Genomic DNA, 26,203 nt, shown 5'->3' with positions numbered 1-26,203 from the left:
ATATACCAGATAAGCCTTATATGAAATCATAATAAAGTGCTGTAAAAAGCAAGAAAATTAAAAACCTGGCAATGAATTTTCTTAAAACAGTAAAATTTTAAGTTTAAATATTGTTATGTTTATCCAACTTAAAAATAAAATGAGTATTTTTAATCATTTTAATTATTATCTCAGATTTTAGTTATAAACCCTGTTATGAAGTTTCTCAAAGAACGTACTTAGAAATTAAGGTTTATTAACAGGGAAAACTTATATATCTATATATGGGTAAAATTATGTGTGTTTATAGGTCAGTGCTATATTTCATGAACTTATGTATTATTATGCAGATCATTTTCTTAAGTAAGATTTTCTTAAGATATATATAAAAAGCATGTATGTACAGTACACTCCCTATTTAACGCGGTTGTCGGGGGACATAACGTTTACCCGCGTTGTTGCATAACCGCGATGTTTCGATGTGATTAAGGTCAAAAGGCATAAAACACCGCCTGTGTTCTAATAGGTCGGCAAGCACGCACAGTATAGACGGCCCGCCGTTGTGCTGACTTTGCATCCGCAGTTTTCACTAAACGCGTGTGAAAAAATAAAAATAATAAATTTTAAAGATAAATATTAAATGTTGAATTGTTTTTATTTTTCTGCGTGCCGCGCACAGTTTGTCGCACGGCCTACGAGCGCGCCACACGCCGCCATACACACGTGCGGCACACAAGCTGCTGCCAGTCTCGTGGTGTCAGCCACAGTATCTGCTTCGTCCGTGTCCGTAACAAAGTAAGTGCAGTGTGTGCGGTTACACACGATTCTGTGGTCGAAGTCTTCTAAAAAGAAAGGCGATAATTCAAACCGAATATGAATCGCAAAATACCGAGTTTGATTGACAAAATAAAAATTCTATATTTACGTACAGATAGCTTGTCTTTTGCAGAAGTAGGCCGCAGATACAGGAAAAAACTATTCTAGCATTCGTACAATAAAAAATAAAGAATCGTCTATCGTGTCAAGTGGTTAAACTTTATTATCCATGCTTACAGTAAATTATAAATGGTTACGTGTGGGAAACAAAAATTGCGCCAATTTAATTTTAGCGCAATCAGTGACGCCGTATTAAAAACCGTGTTAAACTATGTCTTTACTTATTTCACCAAACACTGTGTCGAGTTGCTGAGTGTGTGTGGCTCGGATCGGCAAGTGTTATATTCCCCAGCCTCTGGTTAAAGGTCGGGAGACCGCTACACATAAACATTTCCGGAAATTGTTTACTACCTCACGGCAAAAGTGGTACAGTATGGTTCACGTAAGTATTGGACCACTGGGAATTCCTGGGCAAAGATTAAAAATACGCTAGCTGATTTACTTTACCATTTAATGTTAAAACATTATACCAAAGTAAAAAGATGAACGTGTATAATACAATGAATTACCCAATAATATTACGTCTGTAGGTTTAAGTTGTAACAAAACATTTATATACAGATGTCCAGTAAAGTACCAATTAAGATTCTGGAGTGGAATTTTAAACACCGGACTACCTGATTTTGCCTTGTACGCAGGGACGCTGCTCAGTCAAGTGACTCATGCTCTGCCTGTGTGCTGCGTGAACACATTCCCTCCTCCACTCCCCCTCGTGTTTCTGCCCGCTCTAATCTCTACCTCTCTCCATATTCTCGGCTCGCCTCTCCCTACCCAGCGCTTGCCGACAACCAAGCCTATCCAACATCAATCTCCAGCCGAGTCACGCTGGATAATGTCGCTGGACGGTGGGCTTTATCAGGTCCCCTGTCCGATGCTTCATTTGTGAGATAAAGCGACGTTAAGAACTAGTGTTTCAGAAAATATCACTGGGCTGGATTGGACCATAATTTGAAAACCCTACAAGATAGAGGAATAATGTACGGAGATATCTTGTTTAGAATTTCACTGCGGACATTTTCTACGCCTAGGCTTTTTTCTGCCCGATGCTTAGTTTGTTAGTTACAACGCAAAATTATCCTAATCGGCTATCAACCATTTATTCCATTATTATTCATTTCTGACTGGAGGACATGGTTTGACCCGCGATATACCCGATTCCGCGATCAATCGGGGCGCGATATACCGGGAGTTTACTGTACTATGTAACAGAAACAAATCAAAATTTCTGAATAAATCTTTTTGGGCTTCATACATTTTACACTACAATACAACCCTGTTATGATGTTTTTGAAGGGAACAAAAGAAAAAAAAAACATTATAAGCAGGAAAATGTTATAAACAGGTTCGTCAGTATTTGAACTTCATACCAATAGACTCATCTTGCTACGTACCCAACTTTCATGATAAAAAAATATACATTTTATCACATAATTAGTACCATTTTATTTTACGGTGTTAAGTAAGCACCATATATTCAATACAAAAAAAATGGTAAAAATATTATAATTAATTCAGAGCACATTGTAAATATTTTTTACTACTCAAAAAATTTTTTGGCCATACAATATTAATGTTATGTTAATGCAAATGAAAACACAAAATTCCTTTGGCATGCCAATGTTCACTCATTACTATGCCTGTTCGAATATCAGTTATTTTTTTCGAATTGAATTTGAATACGAATACCAAATTATTCTCGAATACGAATATTGAATATGAATAATAAAAATGAGATAATTTTAATCAAATCCCATAAACACATTTTTTTTATCACACCACATTACAACATAACAAACATATTTGGTACTTAGTGATACAATATATGTAGAATTAGAACATTTTTAACATTCAAAATTTGAAGGTTTTACAAATTTTCGATTATTTATATTAAAATAAGTATTTCACAAGAAAAATCATCATCATTGCATCCACTTTGGCGAATTCTTCACACAGAGAATTAAAATTAAGATCACTATGCAAGGTTGCCCACTTATTAGCTGTTGTTCGTGTCAATCGCATCTTCAATGATGTTTGCAGGAGATTTAGAAAACCCAGCCATCCTGTTACAGTTGGCAATAGTTGCCTGCTGAAACGAATTTCACGAAGCAGCCAATATATGCATAGTTTCCAGTAAAATTATCTGGATTGGCTTTTCTGGCTGAATATACCAAAGCACTTTTCGGCAAAGCCACTTCCTGAAACCACTCCCGAAAACTTTAATGATGCCTTGATCCAATGGCTGAAGACAAGATGTGATTTTCGCGGGCAAAAACTGAACTTTGATATTTCCCAATACCATGTCTGTAGGATGTGCAGCACAATGGCATATAAATAGCCAGATCTTTCTATTCTTCACTACCAATTTTGCATCAAGAAACTGTAGATATTACTGGAAAATCTTGCATGTCATCCAGGCATTTTCATAGTAGTTGTATCTGCATGGAAGTGATCAAACATTTTTAAAACATCTTGGCTTGGATGATTTGCCATTAACTAATGGAGGCAGCTGTTCTGTTCCATCCATATTTGCCCCTAAAAGAACAGTTTTACTCTCATTTTGCTTGGTTTCCTATCACTGCAATTCTCGCCTATGAAAGAAAATGTCTTGTCAGGTAACATATTGAAAAACAAGCCACATTCATCCAAATTGAAAATTGTAAAAAAGTTCACTGTATTTCCATTTAAAATTTTTGTCCCACTTGCTGTATGACTTGGTAAAAATATAAACTTTTAAAAAAATTTTATTTTAAATGTTGGGCAAATCAAATAACAAATTGTTCAATTTGAATTTCACATAAGCAACTGATGCTTCAACAAATCATAAGAAGTTGCAAATAGGTAATGGCAATAATTTTTAGCAAATCACGTTATCAAAAATAACCTTGAAATTAACCTCAATTTGAGACAAACACCAAAATTGTTTGTTTCCACAAAATAAAACTGAAAAAACTCAGTAAAAACACCTAAATTTTATTCATTGCAATAACGTACATCATGGCCAAAATTAATTTAGTCTCTTCAGTTTATTTATTTTATACCTTTTAATCCATTTCACTGTATTTTCAAACTAGAAACAAGAATAAATTTTAAAACAGTGAAATAAAACGGAAATTCCATATTTTATAAAATAAAAAGAGATGAAAAATAAAACCATTACTACGGACCGCTGCAGATGGAACTGGTGTATACCTGGTCAGCAGAGAGAGGACTCCCCACGGCCGCCCCGGCCGGGCTGACGTGCTTGAAGGAAGTTGCAGCTGGCATACCTAGAGCCGACTTCAGCTCCTTGACCAGCTGCCAGCCGTTCAGGGCATCGCACAGGTTGATGAAGCCAGGAGAGCCGTTCACGACTACAACAGTCATGACAATACATTGTGACAGCCACAAACCGTACATACACAAAGTATCACACTTTTAGGAAGTTCCCACTTATTTGCTTAGTAAACTAGGTTCAGTGGAGTTCCGCTGATCCAAAGTCCGCTGATCCAAACTGGGCCAAAACTAAAATTTTAGGATAATCCACATAATTGCCGCAAAGCAATAGTGTGTATTAAAATTAGTGCTGAGCCGATACTGTTTTGAACCGATACCGATACGAACCGATATCCCTTGCCGATACACCCAATATGCCGATACATACTTCAGAAAGCACATACTACATACTGTATAATGTTTTTAAGATATTTATTGATACTACAATAACAAACACACACAAAATCTTACAGTTTGCTTTCACTTCGAAGAGAAAATGACTTAGGCCTAGTTCAAGGAACACACAGTTTTTTTAGGAGCCAATAAAAAAGTTAATTAAAGTTAAGAGAAGTTTTAATTTTAATACAATAATATTCAAATAGTTTACTACAACTTTTATGTTTGTACACAGAGCACCTCTCAGATGGCACACTACCAAACAAACGTAGTTTTTAGGAAGCTGCAGTATAAATATTATGAATTTTTGTTAAAAAAAAAAATCTATCGCAACTTTTGAGGGTCATGGAGCTCCTTTTGTTTGTGCATAGAGCACGAGCTGTACTAAACGGTCTCTCGGATGTCACACTACCATAAGGCGTTTACAAATATTTCTGAGTAAGTTTTTTGAATGATTGGTGAGGAGATGTTTTCCAGTACAGAAGTGGGCTTGTATTAATGGCACAGAGTGGTTCCTCAAGGTACCTAGTAAGTTCTTGTGTAGGTGATAAAGATGTACTAGCTCCAACACTACTACTACTACTGGAAATTAGTAAACATACAATATCGCTAAAAACAATCGTGACGTAGTATCGATTTTGCTTCGAGAAAATCGCAAACGTCATTCTCGCATGTGAAATGAAGACTGCGCAGCCATCGATCGTTATTGTTACTTACATGCGTCGTGCGATATCGCTGAACAAGTGACGGGTTTGTGTGTAGGCCTAGGTTAGAAAATAATTTGTGGCGCTTTATGTTAAAAAGAACCATGGTTTTCTGTAAATAAAATTGATTGTTTTAAATCCTGCGCGTTTATATATGAACAGCCGATTGTGTTGGCATTTTAATAAATGTTTATCCTAAATTAAGAAGCACAATATTGTAAGGTATGTAATTTATACCTTTTTTACGGAAGTATTAAAAAACATTTTCCTTCATTACGGGTGAAAATAAATACAAATTTTGTGACTATATCAGCACCTTGTATCGGCAAAAATAGTATCGGTCCGGACGATTCCGATATTTTAATATCAGCTGATATTTAGTATCGGTTATTGGTATCGGCTCAGCACTAATTAAAATACAACTCTTTAAGCACTTAGTTATCAATTAACACAGTCTATAACATTTTTAAAAGCACAAATTCACTATACATGTAGATAATTGGGTGACGACATAAAAAAATATATTAAATTTCCTAATATTTATTTTACACTAAACTCGTTTAATAACCCGGATTTTCGGATTAGCGGGACTGCAGTGTAATAAGTTTAACTAACCTTATAATTCTTATTTAAGCACAAATATTTTTATCTTTTTAAGAAGCTTTTCCCTGTAAATGCAGAGGAATCTCACTAAAGTATACATGGGACAGCATAAGATGTCAGAAACTATGAGATTTTTGTAATGCACTATCAGTTTGACTGTGCAAATCACAGTAAATACATACAGTAATCGTAAGACATTTTCTTGTGCAGTTTCCAAAGTACGAGTGATTTCCACAGTCTTTTTTAAAACAGCCAGCAGCAGTTAATTCAAAGGAAATTGTTTTGCTGCAGGCCACCACAACACAAAGGTTGTAATTCTTGTTAACAGAAAGAAGAGTCCACAGAAAGGGTGCGGCTGGGGGAAGGGGGGCACTAGGAGCCACACAGAATAGGATAGAAAGAATGTGGAAAGTAACTGCCACCCTGCGAACATGCTATCTCACTATCATGCTCGTAAAGGTCAGGAGCATGGCAAGAAGTAAGAAGGGAAAAGATGCTAACATGGGAAAAAAAAGTGAGAGAGAGGGAAATTTAGATGACCTCCTCTTTCCTCTCACCATTGCATCCCAGGGTGTTTGTTATCTTCAGTGCCATCCGTCAGATTGGGTACCGAGGTTTATGAGGTAGTTTATACAGCTGCCAAGGTTTAGGAAGTAGTTGAAATCCAGAGAATAAAGTTTTTCAAACAAACTATTCTCGAGGTTAAGACAGCATAAAAGCATAGGGTCGGAACTAGATATGTGTTGGTTGTACTTTTTTCCGGTTATTGGTTCGGTTCCGGGTCTTAAAAATCGGTTCCCAGTTTTTGGTTCTCAGTTTTAACCTCCACACAATTTTTAAGTCACGCCAAAGATACAGTATGCCCTAGTAAATGTGTGTTTGTATAGCATGACTCATAAACACACCACTTAACCACAATTAGACCACAAACAAACCACCTAACTCCAAGTAGCACAGTTGTTTCATGTGTCACTGGATTTAATTACATATAAAAAAATTAATCATACTTATACCCTACTTACAAAAAAATATGTGCATGGAGTCCACAAATGACAGAAGTGTATCTTCTTGCTTATTATATTATTAGGTTTAGGAAAAATAACTCGCTTTGGCTGAGATCACAGGTCAAAAAAAATAATGCAAGTATGTGAGTGCTAAATTACGCTACTGTGCAAGTATGCAAGTGTGAAAGTATGCATGTAGTATGTAAGTGTGCAAGTATAAAGTTTGTAGGTATGCAAGTGTGCAGATAGGTAGATATGCTAGTGTGCAAGCACGTTGCATCATTTATACATTATACTGGTTCCCCCATCATGTATTCAACTATTCCCCTCATGCAAATGGAATTATCGTAATGCTCGAAAATTGTAGCCCCCTCAGCAAAGAAGTTTTAGTTCAAAGAATATTTTCAAAGAAGCTAATTTTAATAATTATTTAACAAATATTTAATTAAAAGTAGATATTTATATCCATCATGAAATAACGAAAGGATCCCTTGTCCTGCAAAACCCAACCCCTCAGAATACTGGAATTATTACTGTCAGTGGGCCGTTTGTCTTGAAAATCTGTGGCTGGGAAAATTTTTTTTAGTTGGATTGAGGCCCCAATCAACACAGAATTTGTAAATGAATGGTTTGTAGTTGTGAAGAGTTCATAAAATTTAAATTCGATAACATGGTGCGTTACTGTCCATACTTGGAAATACATACTGACCTACCCACACTTATAATTACACATTAATTTTGACACAATGGAAGAGTCTATACAACTTCAACCTCACAAGACAGGGGCCAGAGAGCTTGAGACATCGGTGGTGGCAGGTTCGAAAAATACTTCTTAGCCAATCATAGTTCCTATAGAGGAGAAACAGAGTTATATTCTTGGTAACTATTCCAAATTTAATAAAAATATATGAGTACAGTATTATATACTCATCTAAAGTTTTCTGCTGGAAAGACTGATGAGTTTGATAAACACACAGAAGAGAAAGGAAGGAATCATGCTGATTTTGGTGAATACCTTTCAGGGGCAGCTGGGCCAACGTGGTGAAGACCTGTGCAGGCTTCTGGTGAGGGTTCATCCCATAGCGCAGAGACAGCTGCGACACAGACGGGCTGTACTGCTTCCGGAAGTAGTCCGATATCGCCAGGTCGTACTCCGACGTGTGGGTGAATGCCTTCAAGGCCAAGCGACACCTGCCCAGCAAGCGAGTCCACACATGTGGTAAAGACCAACAATCATCACACCTTAGAGAAACACAAATATTTAACTATACTTAAAAACAGGTGGGCTTCACAAGCTTTATGCATATAAGCCAGGGCTCTAAAAAATCCTGGGCACCATGACACCTAAATCTTCCTTGCTTGCCACTAACTTCTGCCAAGATACCGAGATATGCCTGTACATTGGTTTGGAAAACATCAGCAAATTTTGTTGTTACAAAATCTTGTTGTACAGAAATGACTGGTTCCAAGAAACCAGAACAGTACTTTAAATTGTGTGTGTCTTTAATTTTGTCTGTGGAGTGCAGTAAAACATGAGCTCGTAGATAAATAAAGTACAGTACTTGGAATAGATTGATTGTCAATCTCCCCATGGCGGACTCACTCAATGGGAATGCATAGACAAGATTTTATGGTTTTATTTTTAGGCCAATTTCATTTTTAAAATAGAAGATTTCGGTGTTATTGTTTTTATTTTTTATGGATAGAAACACTTTTACTGCTGTTTGCTTTCAAATTCTTTCCATTTTTTGGTGGGAATAATAAATTTTTTGGGATTTTGGGGAGAGAAGAAATTCTCCCCCTCCCCCCTTGCATATGGCCCTGAATAATAGAATTTTTTTTTTGTATATGACCTCTGTATGACACAAAGTTGTGCATATTTAATTATGTATCTATTAAATACTTATAAGCGGGAGGGGAGAGGATGGCCGAGCCAGGCTAGATCAGGGCTGGGGAGGGCTGACCGCAGACACAGGGGGGCTGCAACGGCCGGGATGAGGACACCACCAAGGCGCGGGGGTCACCTAGTGTCGGCGGTGGTGTCCTTGTCCGCGGAACCCTCCATCTCCTGCAGGACCTGGCCGTAGTCCCCGGGATCGCACAGCACCGTCACTCGCGCATGGTTCTTCGCTGCGGCCCGGATCAGCGTCACCCCGCCTGCCGACAAGCATTTACTTATTCAGTTTGACACCTTGTTCGACACTGCAACACAGCGCACAGACCAGGGAGATCGGAGAAGAAATTTGCAATGGTCTATAGCAGAGATGGACAACTTCGCTCTTCTCGAGGGCAGGTATCATTTCGGAAACTAATCTGAGTGCCAGACAATATGAATTAATATTAAATTACTCAAAACAATTTTATTTGTGTGTTATTCTCTAATGCAAATAATAAATACAACATGTGGTAATGAAATGATGAAATGAAAAATAATTCTCTTAAAAATAGTGTACCTGATAATATAAAAAACTATAAATCCAAGAACAAGTGTCATGACTTAATATAAAGATTACAAAAATATAAATGATATTTTACAATATTTCTGTGAGAATAACAGTGTCTGCTAACCACTCATTCTACAAACATGCAAACAAATATGACTAAGACAAGACACATCTGACGGTCTTTTTCGTTTAAACAATGTTGTTGGCCGGATGTGGCCCTGAATCACCCGTTGGCTATCACTGGTCTATAGAAAGCAACCACTCTAGCTATTCCTGATTTTTAGAAAAGCCTCACAAAAAGAACTCCCAATGGCAACACCATGTTTCAAACCTGTATCCCTTGGAATGCAAGACTAGTGCCTTACATTACACCATATTAATAACTTGGAAACCTATACGTGAAAAATAAATCCTGCTGGCGACTACCTACAGATTTAACCTAACCAATGCCCTGACACATAAATAGCCAACCAGTTTACATTAAATCAGGGAAAGTAGTTCCGAGTCTGAATGTCTAATGTCTCACAAAAAAGTGTAATTTTCACATCTGAATTAACTAAAACTAAACCTTACTATGGTTATGTGAATTGGAGCAAGAACTGGAGCAAAGGTGACACATACAGTTTCACGTTATTGCTACTTCAGTCTGAATTGGTGTATAGTCATATTTGTTTGCATGTTTGTAGAACAATTTTATAATATAAAAAAATTCTAGCAAAATAACTCTTTATAGCCGTCACAGTAAAATACCATTGAACCACGACTTTCTTGTCAACAAGATGTAGAGTCCTAATTTGTTCAAACATATGTATCAATTTTTTATCGGTGGCTTAAAAATAACTGTTTTACATAGAATGTAAGAAACACAACACCACTTACAAATAAACATACTGAAAGTGCAACAACACTTGAGACAGACAAGGGAGGGAGAGGGAGGGAGGATCCCAAACAGCTCACCTATGTCAATGTTCTCGACAGCATCGTCAATGGTGACGTCGGGCTTGGCGACTGTCTGCACGAAGGGGTACAGGTTGCAGACGACCACTTGCACCATGTTGTAGCCCATCCTGGCAAGGTCCCGCTGGTCGCTCTCCGTGGTGCGGCTCAGGATGCCTGCGGCAACACACAACGCTCGTCCCGTGAAGTACTTCTGTGCATCACATTCCGTCTCCAGTCTAATCTGCAGCAAGACCATGGAAGATGGACATGTACACAACTAGCACAGTGCAGAGATATCGGGGACGGAATCAGCCATGTCCTAAGGTAGGGAACCACCCAGGATTTGCCCAGAGGGTCGGATCCCAGATTCTAGCCAACTGTGATTCATATATATATATATTTTAATATGCAACTTGCCAAATTTTTTCTGTCTGGAATAGTATGTAACTGCAATAGGCAGAACTTCTGGCACCTATTATTGTAAGGCACCTGAATGTTCATTCATTCAATGTGATGTAATGAAAGTTCTGACACCACCAGGGTTAAAATGGATTCAAAAGGGAATGAGAGATAGGGATCGGGTAGGGATAGAAATGGCGGAGAAGGGGTGATGGGAGGACGCTGGGTTTGTGAACTTCCCATTTGTCTCCTGCCTGTAAGGTTTCTAGGGAGTTATAGTGTCCAATACATTGACAGGTATTTCCAAAGACCTTCCCATTTATTTGTCGTCTTTACATGCTCAGCCCTGTACACTACGTCTAGTCGCTGTAGGCCCTACTCTAACCCGAGGGTCGAACCAGGGTGGCCACTACATTTGTGATACAAAATTCCAGGTTTTTTCCAGGTTTTTCCAGGTTTTTTCAAGATTTTCCAGGTTTTGCAATATATACAAAATTACATGTTTTTATTTATGTAATACATGATACAAAGCACACATTTTAAAACACAGGAACTTTATAGTACTAAATATAGTAAAACAAAAATGCACAAAATGTGATACATACCTAACTAAAAAAACAGGTGACAGTCAGGGGCGCAACAACTAAATTTCCAAAGGGAAGGGGGAATATACCTTTTTATAAAGAATCATCGATCCCCCCTAATGAAGCGGGGGGTCCGGGGGCCCTGCCCAGGGAAAATTTGTATTTCAAGGTGGAAAATAGTGCTATTTAGCAGTTTTATTATCTAAAAATTGATTACACAGCACTTTCTTTGCCCCTGTTTGCCCACACTTCAAGGTTTCAGAGGGGAGGGGGGGCAAAATACCCTTGCCCCCCCCCCCCCCCCTGTTGTTGCACCACTGGTGACAGTTTACTAAGTTTATATTTGCCACATAACTTTAACCTTATTTTGCATTTCAAATTTCTTCGTCTATGAGAGCTGTCTGTTTTACGGCATCACTCATTATTTTGACTTTTTTTGTTTACGGCATCACTCATTATTTTGACTTTTTTTGTCTCAAGTCCCATGAGAGTCTTTTCAGCTAGTTTTTTTTTTTTTTTTTAACCAAATATATCTGGTATATTTTGTGCATATTAAATAGAGCACAACACTGGCCGGCTGGTGGTTGTTTTCATTCAAAACGTGGCTAAATAACTTGCATGGATCAGACTGAAAACATCAGGCTGTAAGTTATAAGGAATCTTATTATCATGAATTGAGATATGTTTTTCCAGTAGATATACACAGCGACCGACCGGATGCTCGCCCGCGTCTTGTCTTAACTGTCGCAGCGATGTTTATTTTGACAGCTCAAGCAATTATCTTTTCCCGTGGGTTGATAGAAAAAGGTCGCTTCACCCAGCATAAAAAAAAGGGCTACGCCACTTATTCCCCACGCAGGAAACACACTGGCTGCCTTCTGTCATCCCCCGCATTTCTCCCTTTCTTTCTTTTAACATTCCACGTCTCGCCTCTCACGCGAGCAATAACGAAGCGATGTAGCAGTTGCACCACACATTGGGCCGTGTTTATGCTTTGTTTGGTGACCGCAGGAGGTCCAACATGCTTTTATTCGGTATATTCCCTTTTCATAGGACCACTGCTATTAAAATTCATTAATATTTAAGTTTGAAAGCTTGTAAATTCCTTGCCAGAGATGACTGAACTCTAACTTGGTCCCCCCCCCCCCCCCTTCCCTCAACTCTTCAGTACCCTATTCACAGTAGCCAAATTTTACGGGCGAAAGGAGGGTTAAAAGAGCAGTTTCTCACTGAAGGTTTTTCAAAGGGGAGGGAAGTTGGGGTGTTATAAGGGAGGACACTAGATGGTTTGTGTGAGCTAGCCTTGAAGAATGTGACAGAGGGGAGGGCGTCATGAAGCCGCTGCCGCCAGCCAGCCGGGCGAGCTTAGTGTGCGCCCACTCGCGGTGCGTAACCTACCGCTGCCATATTTTTAAAGGAAATGTCCCATTTTTTTTTTTGTTATTCTTACATGAACATTATTGGAAGTGTTAAAGCCAACACAAAAATACGCTGTGTGTTAAAATTAAAAGATTTTAATGATCTTTCATTGCATTTTTTAAATATTTTTTTTCTGATTTTCACATTTTGGTCAAAATGTCCAATTTTTTGACGGTTCCCGAGAATGTATTCGTAAAATCACTGCTTAGTTAAATCCGGTGTTTGTGAAATCGGGGTTCTGGTGTACATAATTATTATACATTTAGTATTATTATTTTACAAATTTTAAGTGAACATAGCATTACCGACGTTAAGGTGCGTTAATGCGGAAGGTTTATCGGCTAGCCTCAACACACAGCTGTGAATATTCGTAAAAAAAAGCAGTGTCGTTAGTTACTGGACATATTTGACAGTTTATTGATAGGCGATGTATTACAAGACGTTGTAGTTTATAACACCGCTAAACCGTTGGAAGCTTCTAGTATAAATTAAAGTAATAAAAGTGCAAACGTAGGACTTCTTTGTTACAGGAAGCGTTGGTTTCATCCTGAGGAGGTTGAGTGGAAAAAAATTCTGTAACTTGCAGGTTTCTTGATTGGTTATTTATAACTCTATTGTGATTTTTAGATTTGGCATGGCTTGTAAATGCTCCCCTACCCATCGTATCGATCTTGAAACTTTTATTGCATATCTTGCATCTCGCACAAGTTCTGTCTTTCGCATCCTCAGTAGCCCATGGATACTCAGACTTGTAACGACAGGAATACCTAGTAGACATTGCCTCAATGGCTTCCTAACAAACTGCACAGCGTAAGACTAACATCGCTCGAAGACTTGTACTGAACAGAACAAATTAGAACAACATCCTGCATTGCACGCCGTAGTGCGGTTCATATTCCCCCTCCCCCTCTTAGTGACGTATTGCGTCTATGAGGAAAGAAGAAACATGACACGCCTGGGAACACTACAGCCGCTGTCAACATGACACTGTATAGATTTGCCGCGTGATTATCAGACGCCGCGATGTACGTCTTATATAAGTTGTGCGCATTTACACCGCAGCATTTGTCCAGGAAAGAAGTAAAATTCCAGACAGTTTCCCGGTTTTACCCGGACCCTTTCAAATTCCCGACATTTTCCCGGTTTTTCCCGTTTTGGTGGCCACCCTGTCGAACATAGGACCTCGCCCGCAACCACCCGCCACACTGTGTATCACTCACAGTAAGGCTCGTAGCACCTCACAGACTCATTGCTGAATGCATTTATCTTACTATTAGTGCCTCACAATATTGCACTAGCCTGACATTGGCTCTCTCTACACAACCATCTTCTCGTATCCTCGCATAACGCACTCTGTAACTAACTTTATTTCTGCGGTGCCGCAAAGCGACGTGTCAGAGGTCTCAAACAATGCTCCATAGAACCAAACGAATCGCGAGGGTGGCGAGTCTCGAAGTGCTGTCAAAATAACAGAGACTGCTGACTTGACAAGTGCACAATGCTAGTGTCTTTACAAAGGAAAAAAAAACAATTACTCTAAAATTATACTCCTTAACATAACACAAGTAAAAATGAACATGGAAACCATGATATTTGGCATAAAACCTAAGCTTTATTTTGTTGGAGCACAGTTCAGCTGAACTCCTTTTACATGCTTTTCTAGTGACAACAAATTTTATTTATTTTCCAAAAAGCAGTAAACTCTATAAATTAGGATACTTACAATGAATTATATAACATTTAATAGATCAAAGAAAAACTGGTATGGATTTCAAGGGAAAAAATTTAGAGGAAAATGTCAGATGGGTGAGAGGGGAAACATGGTGACATTGCATCATCAGTAGTAAAATAAGCATGGACTAAATGTGAAATTAAATTAAATTTTTAAAACATTATTTTAAATTTCCCATTTACACATATTTGTTAATAATTTAATATATTGTTGGGAAGATGGAGTATCTAAAAATACCTATGTTAATTTTCAATTTCCTACAATAAATAAAGGAAGCATACTTGTTTGTAAATAAATGTGAATGGGCTAGCCTTATATTGATTGACCTAAAGCCTAATTGAACTAAATAAATAAATGAATAAATATAAAGATGGAGTAAGCTAGTGTAAGAAAAGAATTTAAAAACTGTGACTAGGGCTACGTGAGTGAGCTTGATGAGGAATGATGAAATTGACCTTCACACGTAGTTTCAATCTACTCTTGTCACAGTAACTACTACAATAGTTCACATGTAGCTTGAGTTCAACACTGCAACCACTCATATGGCATAGATACAAATAAAGATAAAGGTGTGTGCAATATCTGTGTGATTAAGTGTACACCACTGGAAAAATTATCCTGAAAATAGGGATGTGTAATTCAAAGAGCTAGTAACATTTAATACATTAAAAATGTTTACGAGTTTAAATTTTAAATTTTTGTATGAAGGGTAAGGGGGTGTTTCCCAAAAGAGAATAGGGAGAACATTTTCTTTAAATATTATCTTAATAAGGGATTTCTCCCCCCCCCCCCCCCCAAAAAAAAAATCCTTTCATGATCATGGTGAGCTAAAACAAAAACATATTTTAGAATATAAAATTAAAAATACACTTTGTACAATAATTACAGGAAGAAGTTATTGCTTTTTGATGCACAGTGTACAATCAAAACTATACAGCAAGAATATGTTTTCTGGATTGTTTACACTACATTAGGATAGTTTCAAGAAATGATATGTTTGAAAATTTTTTTTTTCCCTCTCTATAAAAGGACATTTTACTGTAAGTGAGTTGTGTTACATTGATGATTCAAACAAGTCCAAATTACAAATTGCTTATTACAGGAAATTTGTTGTGTAATAAACATTTTTTTCTTCCATTTTTATACAATTTTCATTGCATATAGCCTAATATTGTTTATGCAATAACGAGACTAGAATGCATTTTGCTCAAATTTTCAAACAAAGAGGTGAAAATACCCAAAAATGGAGAAGTATGTTGTACATCTGCAGCATTTATATTGAATTTCCCCTCCACCCATCTAATTTTCCAGTCAACCCAACTGGCTCCAGTCACTATAGATCTGACTCGACAGGCTATACTGTGGGCTACTAATACTCTCTGCTTAAAGCTTGCTCACATTCAATGGTGATTTTTTTTTCCTTCTTTTTTAATCATTACTATTTTTAAGGACTATGTATTTCTAAAATTTAATTTGATACCTACCTACCTTGCATTTGTTATTCTGCCACAAAAATATTCAACCGCTATTGACTTGGTGTGATATTGTGGGTGTAGAAAATTGCACCAGTGATGATGATAATTACCAAAAAAACTTTTTATACTCATGATATTACACTTGGTGAGTGTGTGTTGAAAAAAATATTTGTGGCAGAACAATAAATGCAAGGGAGGTAACAAGTTGAAATTTTTTGAAATGATCCTTAAATAAAAGTAAAAATGTAAACACACAAAAAAAAAAAGCAACATGGCATGTGAGACCGAGCAGTAGCGGATCCAGGATTTTGGTTTGGGAGGGGCTTGACCCAGCTGAGGCTAGGGTTTATCGAGGCAAACACTAAAACAATAGAGGACCCAGATGCTTTTGGAGGGGGCTTGACCCAGCTGAGGCTAGGCTTTATCAAGGCAAACACTAAAACAATAATGGACCCAGATGCTTTTGGAGGGGGCTTGACCCAGTTGAGGCTAGGGTTTATCGAGGCAAACACTAAAACAATAGAGGACCCAGATGCTTTTGGAGGGGGCTTGACCCAGCTGAGGCTAGGCTTTATCAAGGCAAACACTAAAACAATAATGGACCCAGATGCTTTTGGAGGGGGCTTGACCCAGTTGAGGCTAGGGTTTATCGAGGCAAACACTAAAACAATAGAGGACCCAGATGCTTTTGGAGGGGGCTTGACCCAGCTGAGGCTAGGCTTTATCAAGGCAAACACTAAAACAATAATGGACCCAGATGCTTTTGGAGGGGGCTTGACCCAGCTGAGGCTAGGCTTTATTAAGGCAAACACTAAAACAATAGAGGACCCAGATGCTTTTGGAGGAGGCTTGAGCCCCTTAGCCCCCCCTCTGGATCCGCTACTGAGACCGAGCCTCGGTGTCTCGCGAGAAGCTGGTGGAAGGAGGAGGAGGCAGCACCAGCATGCACGGCCGGGTGCAGGGTCTTCACGCGGCCTCCCAGCAGCTCCGGGACACCCGTGACCTCCTCGAAGTCCGTGACCGGCAGCCGCGCATCCCGGAGCGCCTTCGCCGTGCCAGCCGACGCCACCAGCGTCAGCCCCAGGGAGTGCAGCTTCTCCGCCAGGCCCACCAGCCCCGTCTTGTCGGACACGCTCAGCAGCGCTGCAAACATCGTCCGCGCTCCGTCACGAAACCAGTACAGCTTGTACAGCCACAGTCCTGCTGTTTGCACACTACATTACGTGAGCAATCTTCCTCTGTGACTGGTCCACAACTCTGTGTTAGATCGGTAGTATAAGGTTGTGGTTTGCTTATATATCAGTGCCTATTTTGGTTCAGGAATCATCCTCTGCCATTTGATGATCAACTACGATAAAATTGTATCAGGCTAAGAATGTTTGTAATGCTAATAGGAAATCAGTTAAAAGTGGAAAATAAAGCACAGTTGTGCAATGTTATAATTTATTCCAATCTAACTCCGTGCCTATCCTTTATCACAAGTTAAAATATACATTGAGCGCACTAGCAAATTGAATCCACGCATTAATCACAATAAATAAATAAGCTTTTAAAATATATAAAAGCCTCAGTTAACCTGATTCTAGTTCTAATTCTCATTTAAACTAATTAATTAAGGTCTATTAGTCACTAATTTAAAAATTTTACTTAAAATAATGTTATACGTAGGTAGGCCTACTGTTAATAAATTTCAAATTCTTTTTTTTGTATTTGATAAATTATTTCAGCTATCATTTCTTTGATAATGAAATATCAGTATCGTAAAACAGACTTGATGTAAGTTTTTGGACATACGCCATTGCTAAGAACTTTTTCTGTTGAAGAAAAACTAATAAATAAAATAAATAAATAAAAATAAAAATAAAAATACTCAAAAAAAGATACAAAAAACACACAAAATTAAGCAAACAATTGCTGTTGTCAACAAGGATATGAACACCACAAAATATTCCGAAACAGGAATATGGTCAGCAAACAAAGAAAAAACAAAGAAAAATGTACTAAGAGAACGAAAAAATCCCCACAAATGATGACAACACAAAAATATTGAAACCCAAAATAATTCAGCACAACAGTTGAAGCGAGACAAAAAACATGACAAAACGAAAAAACAAACAAATACAATAGTTTTACCTAAACAGAAACAAGCGACGTTTCGGGAACTGCTATCTGCTCCCGTCCTTAGGCAGAGACGCACATGGTACGGAAACACAGGTGCGACTGAGAAGGGGCTGGAAAATGAGGGTATTTATCAGAGAAAGGGCTACATCTTGCTCAGCCAATGACAGACGAGCTGTCTCCCCATTGGCTGTGCACCATGTAGTTAAAGCGGATTGGTTATGGTGGGTTGAGTATTGGCTATTGTTTTGTGCTGCAGGGATGTTTCTCTCTTTATCAAAGGGATCCACATATTTTTTAATTCAATGCTCTGCTGGCTGAAAATATTTTTATTGCTAATAATGAAGGCTGATTCTTTGATTTTCCTTTTTATTTTATCGGATTCCTGTATGAGTGGTGTGGAGTCTTCCCAGAGAATTTTGTGGCTATTTTCCCATGTATGTTCAGCAAGTCTGGATTTTAGGGTTTCACCCTTCTTGCAGTTGTTTTTGTGTTCTTTGATTCGGGTGGATAGAGCTCTGCCAGTTTCACCTATGTACATGTGGCCACATTCACAGGGGATTTGATACACACAGTTGTGAGTTTGTAATTTTTCTGTGGCTGGTTTCACCTTGGTAACAATACTTTTAATAGTAGATTTAGAACGGAATGCTGTTTGAAGTCCATATTTATTTCCTAGGCGTCTTATTTTTTCTGAAAGCCCTTGAACATATGGAATAACTAGGGTTCCTGCAGGTTTCTCAGTTTCTGTGGATTTGAGTGTTTTGTTGGATTTCAAATGCTGTTTGATGGTGTTGACAGGGTAACCATTGGCTATGAGTTCTTTTTTTATATGATTGTGTTCAGCCGCAATAGATTTCTCATCAGAACAAATAATCTCAGCTCGGTTGGTTAGTGTGTGAATTATGCCAGTTTTTGTTGTTTTGGGATGGTTGGATGCAAAATTAAGGTATTGGCCTGTGTGCGTAGGTTTCCTGTATACTTTTGTTTCCAGGCTGTTGTTTTTTCTGCTGACTAGTACATCCAGGAAAGGAATGCTACCTTTGGTTTCTTTTTCATATGTGAATTTTATTGATGGCCTCAGAGAGTTGAGGTGGTTCACAAATTCCTCCAAAGTTTCAGGTCCATGTTGCCAGACAGTGAAGGTATCATCCACATAACGGAGCCAGATTTTTGGAGGGCTATTACTTTTGCTAAGTGCTTCTTGCTCAAAGTTTTCCATAAATATATTGGCCATAAATGGTGAAAGAGAAGAGCCCATTGCCATGCCATCGGTCTGTTTGTAGAAAATATCCTTGAACTGGAAATATGTTGTGGTGACACAGAGGGTAATCATTTCCATGATGGATGGGATTGGTATTATAGTTCTGTCCTTTAGGGTTGGATCAGCTTCCAATTTCGCCTTGACAATGCTGAGTGTTTCGGCTACTGGCACATTAGTGAAGAGGCTTTGGACATCAAAACTCACCAGGGTATCATTGTTTTCTATTTTCAGTGTTTTGACTATAGAAATAAAATGATTAGAATCTTTGACAAATTAAAATAAATTAAAGATAACATCGTAAAACAGATTACAGCAGGGAGATTATACCTAGTCTAGTTTGATACAGAAAAAACATAACAGTCTACTAAAAAATGAAATATGAGAAAAATGGTGTGTTTATTGTTTCTCACCCAAAACCCCCATATTCCAGTGCTTGTCCTGTAAGAATGTAAGCGTGGTGGTGACGTCTATGTGACGTCATCAGTAGTGTTATGAAATCGGAATATAGAATAGTTCCTTATAAAACACATCATATTTGGTTCCAATGCCAATCATTTGGCTGCACTGCAGGAAGAGAAACAGCGGTACCTACAAACCATTGGTCCCTGCAGCTTCTGCTGCCTGTGCTCTATAAAATATGTGAAGTACTTAAGGTATATCCTCTTAATTAAACCATTCATTCCACAACCTTATGGCCTCAAAAGCCAACTGTACAAACGAATCTATAATTATGTATTTAGTTAAAAAATATTATCACCGAAAAATAACAAAGCTGGTGTTACAACCCTTAAAAATTATTATTTTTTTGACCAAATATGTAAACATAGGATAAACTACACTTACCTAGCTTTGCTCCTGCTGACATTTTATTTATCTTCCAAACTCAACAAGGCGGCAAAAGAAGATCGATTCGATCCTTGAACAAAAAAAAAACCTGCTGTCAATATATCAATAGTCGCTTTGCCGGTTACTTAGCGGTAGCTATCACCATCTACCAATCAAATGAACTGCCAAACATAAACTGACATAAACATGTGCTGTAATAATTGTTGATTGACGAAGATATGAACAAAACTTACAAAAACAACCAGATACGTCACAAATTACAACACGATGTTCCACAAACCTTAAAGGTCACAGTTCAACTCGACGTGATAACGTTTCAAGTCGTCCTTGCTTAAGACAACAATAATATAAATATACGCCCGGTTGCCGGTCAAAAATCACCTTCACAAAAGTAAAATGATGGCTAACAAGAGCCGGTATGTGGTTACGTAACCTTTCCTTCAAACAGGTTGAACGACGTTCCCGGTTACCGCCTGACGGACAAGGGCCGAACACCAAGCACAAGCCGACAATTAATTTGACCAGTCTTTCCAAGGTCACATTAAAATACGTATTAAATAAAAATTACTCAATTTAAATGTGTGGTCGGTTCCAAGAAAGACTATTTAATTTCATTTATTTTATTCAACAAATTTTATTTCCTAAGGTATCCATCGCAAACGTATTGAGGTTGTATACTACATACATCCAATTTTCACAGCTATTGATAATATAATGTTATATGTATATTAATCTAGTCCTTATAACACTTCTTTCAAGATCATTTAAATTTATCTTTACCTTAAGAAAGAACTATTTTCTAAATATTTTCTCAAACACTAATAACGTTTAAAAGCGCGCTTTCATTTATTTATTTTTTTTTTTTCACATTATTTTATCACAACAACACTTCCACCACAGATTAACTAATATAGGTAAACTAACAAGACAAAACAGCAAATAAAAAAATCAACTTCTATGCAGCGGTTGATTGAAAAATTGTCTAAGAAATTTAAAAAAAAAAGTAATATTTAGATGATTTACATTAAATTTTAAAAGAAATATATAATATTAATCTACTAAAGGAAATATGCAATATTTTTATCTTACTTTAACCCTGGTTTCTTTGCACCACTTATAATTTTTATTAATCATATCAAGAAACGATGTAAACAAACGTTTATGGTATTACTCGTACGAGGTATGATAAATTCAAAAGGATGCAATATTTGTTATAATAAAGAAGTTATAACTTTTTTAATTTTTAATATAATAAAGCTTATCGTTTCTACCCTTTTGGTCAAATTTTTGCTTATCAACAAACTCGATTGAGATTGTCCTTTTCTATACTTTATAAATCAATTTTGAAGTGATTTGTGATAAATAACTGCAGTTGTCGTGTCCATATATTTGTTTTCCTTGGGAAAATTCTGATTAAAAATTACCTCTCAAACTTTGCTGTCAAATTTTAAATTGAGAGATGAAAATCTGATGTGACAGGACCTTAGCGAATTTGTATATCTTCGTCATCTCCCTACCACACAGTCAAACGGGAAGCCTTCATTTCACAGACGAGAGAGCCACACCTGAAGTTAATGCTCGCTTTTTTTTTTCGTTCTATCTCATTGTATAAACCGGTGTGGCATTAAATTTTGCGGTCGATTATGATAGATTAGCTACATTATAAATACTTTAAAACATTGTGAATGGTTGGTTATATTAGGTAAGTATAGCTACATTAAAAATACTGTAAAATCATTTTATGGTTTCTTAGCAAATAACCTTTTTAATATGTAGCTATCCAGGGCTAGGAAACCGTCAGCAGGTCAGGAAGGTGGTGAAGAAGGACAGGAGGGGGTTGGGGCTGCTTAGCAGGACACTGAAAGGGACAGGTAGGAAAGTTAAGGAAAAGGCGTATGCGACATTGGTAAGGCAAATGTTGGAATATGCCGCGGCGGTGTGGGACCCCTATGTGGAGAGGGAAATTGAGGAGTTGGAGAGGGTGCAGCGCATGGCAGCGAGATGGGTGACATATGTGGAGGAGAAGGGAAGGCGAAGGCAGGATGGGGGAAACACACAGACCATCGGTGATGATGAAGGAGCTGGGGTGGGACACGCTGCAAAAAAGGAGGAAAGTAGAAAGGCTAGTGAGAATGTATAAAGATATTCAGGGGGGAGGGGGAGGAAACCTGGGAGCTAGGTTGAACAGAGGGCTGTATCGAGGAAGGAGGGATCATGAGTGAAAGATTCAGAGGGAATGGAGACGGACAGAGAGAGGAAGGCAGGTATTCCTTGTGAGGACGGGGCGAGAGTGGAACGAGCTTGAGGGGAAGACACTGGATGTAGGAGGAGGGAAGGACTTGCGAAGGAGGCTCCAGAGGGGGGAGGAGTGAGGGTGGTTGGGGGGTGGGACCTCCTTGCCACCGGGCGGATGCCCAATTGCAAGTGAATATATATATAGGTATATTGACTTGAGTGTCCATCAAAATTCTTGCATAATTGTAGGCCGGGTTAGTAATATTAATATGTTAGATTTTGGACGGAATCAGCCAATTAGAATCGTGCACAGTGCGAACGGAAATGACGTCCGTTTCTGTCACAATGAATCTCTTAAATTAGCTCAGAACACTTGGCCGATTATGGAGACTATAAGGATGAAATAACTGAAATAATGTTAATATGAAGGTTGTATGCGAAATAATTTTGTATGTAAAAAGCTAATAATGATGAGTCAATTATTTAAAAAAAAGTACAGATCATTATTTTTAATATGTAATGAGTATTTATGAGTTAAAATTATAGAGGTTTTACGAGTTATTAAATACAAAAATAAATCATAAGTTTAAAATTTCCATCCAGCACTGTACCTATTGCATTACTTTAATTTTAAGATAAATATTAATTGAAATAATTGAGATTTCTCAAAAATAAACTTTGAAGTGTGACATGATTTAAAACACATTTGCATCATCTGTCCATCTTTATCTGGTAGAGTAAATTAGAAGCCATTGTTCTTCCAATGTTACCCGTGCAAATCTATTGTTCAATTTAGTTGGAAACAAAAATCTGACAATGTGACAAGGCCATTACAATCCATGTCTCACATTGTTTACTTCGCATAATTTTGGCTATTCCTTTTGCAAAGCCCACACTAATTGTGAAAATATTGGTAGAGACAAACTCAATTTTCTACTGATATTAGATTATGGGTATTATTTTTTTAAGATTGCCCCATCCCCCTCTACACACACATACATACAAGCTTTTCCGTTTCCATGCCTTATATATTACATACTCAACAAAAATACCAGTGTCTGAGTCACAGTTTATGCTGATTTTTAAATTGAAAAAATGTATGTAATGCATTCCATATGTGAATATATAACTTTTGGTTTAAAAAAATTATCCCTGAACTGTTGTTTTTCACTACTATCTAAATATCTTAGGTGAGTCAAAAGGCATTTGTACTATATTTTGACGATATCAAGCAGAAATTAATCAATCAGCTTACTAGACTATAATAAACATAACTTCGAGAGTAAATTTAATTTGTTTAATTAAAATATTTCGGTAGTAGTGTGAAACTCCATGAACTGCACAGTCATGTGTCTTCCACGTACCGAATTGACGCCAGCAAGTCACTTTTCTGCTGCGCCGAGTAGGCGAAGCGAAGACGGAAATATCTCAAACCAGCCCTTTGCCATGAAGCCTCACTCATCGTTGGCACCCTACACAATTAACATGTCTATCTTGACATGCGTTTATGACACGTGTGTGCCCAAATATTATTGTTGAGGCGTGAGATTTCCCACTCTTTTAACTGAACATTCCGCGATATGTAGAAGGAACTTATCTCTCAGAGGCAAAGGGGATGGGTAAAAAATAAAATGCAATGGACGGAAGGGAACCATGTATAAAGAAATAAGTCTTTTCCTTTATTTTTGTAAGTGGTGCGAAGGGGAAAGATGTGGGCGCAGGACAACTGCATCACACCCTCCCGTAGGAAACAAAGGAATGAGGGTCATCACCAGTCCCATAACGCCAATAAGCTAAGACAAGAGTACAGGAAGACTTCACATGGAACTCTACTGATGGCAGATATACGAAGTGACTCTTATTCGAGGGCAACATTTGAGGTTAAAATGTTATGCTTAAAATTAAAGTTGCGACCCATATACAGGGGCTATCCTTCTGCTGGTACATATGGGTATATAAAAAAACGCATATTTAATACATCAGTTTCCATTCTCCGAATTGTGGATAAATAAATCGAACAAGATGGTATAATATTGAACATACTGCACTGAAATTAATGTAATTTAACTTACCATGAAAATAATTTATTACATTCTCACCATCCTGCTTGTATCCACCCACTGCTGTTTGGCAGAAAAATTAGATGAAAGTGTTAGTGATGTACAATTGCTTTCAAAGCTCAATATTTTATGAACACCATCCCAGTTTCTCTTGCACTGACGTTATTTTAAATATTATCTGTACACAACATTAGCAGATAAGAGTTGAACATTTCCGAGATACAGTCCAAGGTTTCAAAAAACAAGACCCCCTCGTACGAGGTCACGTGGGTGAGTGACACCACGATAACAAGAGGTCAATATCTGCTGTAGCAGTTACTTGGTCTTGTTTCGTCACAGAGATGTTTGTCATGATGAAACATCAAAAACAGAAGAAAAAACTACTTGTGTGTTTCAGTAAAAAAATTTTGTTTTTAATTTTTTGAGACATAAGTACCTAGTATACTAGTCTGGATCTTGAACTCTTTTCTTAGCAATGACAAACTAATAGTGATTGGTTAAGTGGCACTCAGAATAAAGTGTTTGCAAGAACTACAAGGTTCTAACATTGTCTACACACAGCTAGACTAGAGTTGCATCTGTTCCTTAGTCAGTAATATGATACTTTCCAAACAAGAGAGTAAACCTTCATAAAGAGAGACTCATTCCACGAATAAGCATTTTTGGTCACACACACCTATGCAGACAGCTGTAGCAATACTGACATACAATCAAGTGTTTTAGGCAGTCACTATGTCTGTTAGGCAGTCACTTTAGGTTCGGCAGGATTCTTAATTACACGTTCCGAGATGCGGTACCCATGCTGCTGTCGAGTCTCATCCAAGTCCACTACAGTTGTGCCTACTGCTTTCAAAGGTCTTATCCGAATAGCAACGATGCAGCAAAGGATCGCAACTTGAGTTTTCTTTCAGTGAGAAACTAGCCACGAAAGGATGTCAAAACTCTTTTGATGCTAACACAACCTGGTGTATCAGCAACAAAAAATATTTTTTAGCAGTCTGTTTTGCAGATTATTCACATGTAATTTTCAAATTGTAAGCTATCAAGTTGATCAGTTGACAAGCAGTCTGGTTAAATAAATGACTACTAACATGGTTTTACAAAATGTGTCTCACAAGACTTCATGTTAAGACATGAAAAGGTTCATGGGTGAGTCTGAAAGGATCCTTGTAATTAGATATTAGGATGGTAAAGAAATAGCAGTTATTTGTGATTTTTTTTTTTTTTTGTCAAAGGGTCCTTAAGGAGGTATATTCGGAAGAGTCAGAGTGTATCAATTAGTCCAACACGTCTGTACGTATAATGCAATTGTGCTAATTAATAATAAATTTATAAAATATGTCCCCAACCACAACTCTATACACATTTATTAACTTGATCACAATAAAATGCATCCACAGTAAAGTTTAACTTTTGTATTATAAATAAATTATAAAAAACTAAGATTAATAATATATTTGTTTCTTTCCTGGAATATAACCATCACAGGAAACATTGTTATTGTGGGGAGATGTAAACATTACAACACTATTTTTACATAACGTAAGCTGGCACAATAACACGAACTCAAATTATTTATTTAAATTAAAAATAGACATGATGCAACTGAAAATAGATTAAGTTTCTTGAAAACGTAAAGAATATGTGATGGAGAGAAAAAGATCACACCACATTAAATAATTTTTAGGAGTATCTTCTAGTACCATTTTACGTAAACTAATAATTCCACGTATTTCATAAAATACTAATAACATGCATTATGAATATCTAGAAATTAAATATTCCATTAAAGATGCACAATGTATCTAGTTTAG

The 26,203-nt window shown here is 37.5% G+C and overlaps 1 protein-coding gene across 3 annotated transcripts in view; it reads right to left on the bottom strand.

The window, feature by feature from the left end:
- LOC134533126 (bifunctional purine biosynthesis protein ATIC) overlaps positions 1 to 25,347 on the bottom strand; it is a 46,312-nt gene extending 20,965 nt beyond the window's left edge. The window contains exons 1-7 of one of the 3 annotated variants that reach the window (XM_063370402.1): positions 20,875 to 25,347; positions 20,092 to 20,164; positions 16,806 to 17,009; positions 10,276 to 10,431; positions 8,899 to 9,031; positions 7,890 to 8,065; positions 4,105 to 4,265 (exon numbers count right to left, since the gene is read on the bottom strand). In XM_063370402.1, the coding sequence (XP_063226472.1) occupies positions 4,105 to 4,265; positions 7,890 to 8,065; positions 8,899 to 9,031; positions 10,276 to 10,431; positions 16,806 to 17,009; positions 20,092 to 20,113 (852 nt within the window). In that variant the 5' untranslated portion in view covers positions 20,114 to 20,164; positions 20,875 to 25,347. Of the gene's footprint in view, positions 1 to 4,104; positions 4,266 to 7,889; positions 8,066 to 8,898; positions 9,032 to 10,275; positions 10,432 to 16,805; positions 17,010 to 20,091; positions 20,165 to 20,374; positions 20,829 to 20,874 lie in introns of those variants that run through there. The other 2 variants (XM_063370403.1, XM_063370404.1) reach the window with 2 other exon arrangements.
- Between the last annotated feature and the right edge of the window lie 856 nt (positions 25,348 to 26,203).

Source organism: Bacillus rossius, chromosome 6 (assembly GCF_032445375.1).
Source record: "Bacillus rossius redtenbacheri isolate Brsri chromosome 6, Brsri_v3, whole genome shotgun sequence".
NCBI lineage: Eukaryota > Metazoa > Arthropoda > Insecta > Phasmatodea > Bacillidae > Bacillus > Bacillus rossius.
Note: the sequence above shows the minus strand (reverse complement) of the source record. Positions and strands in the feature narration are given on the sequence as shown.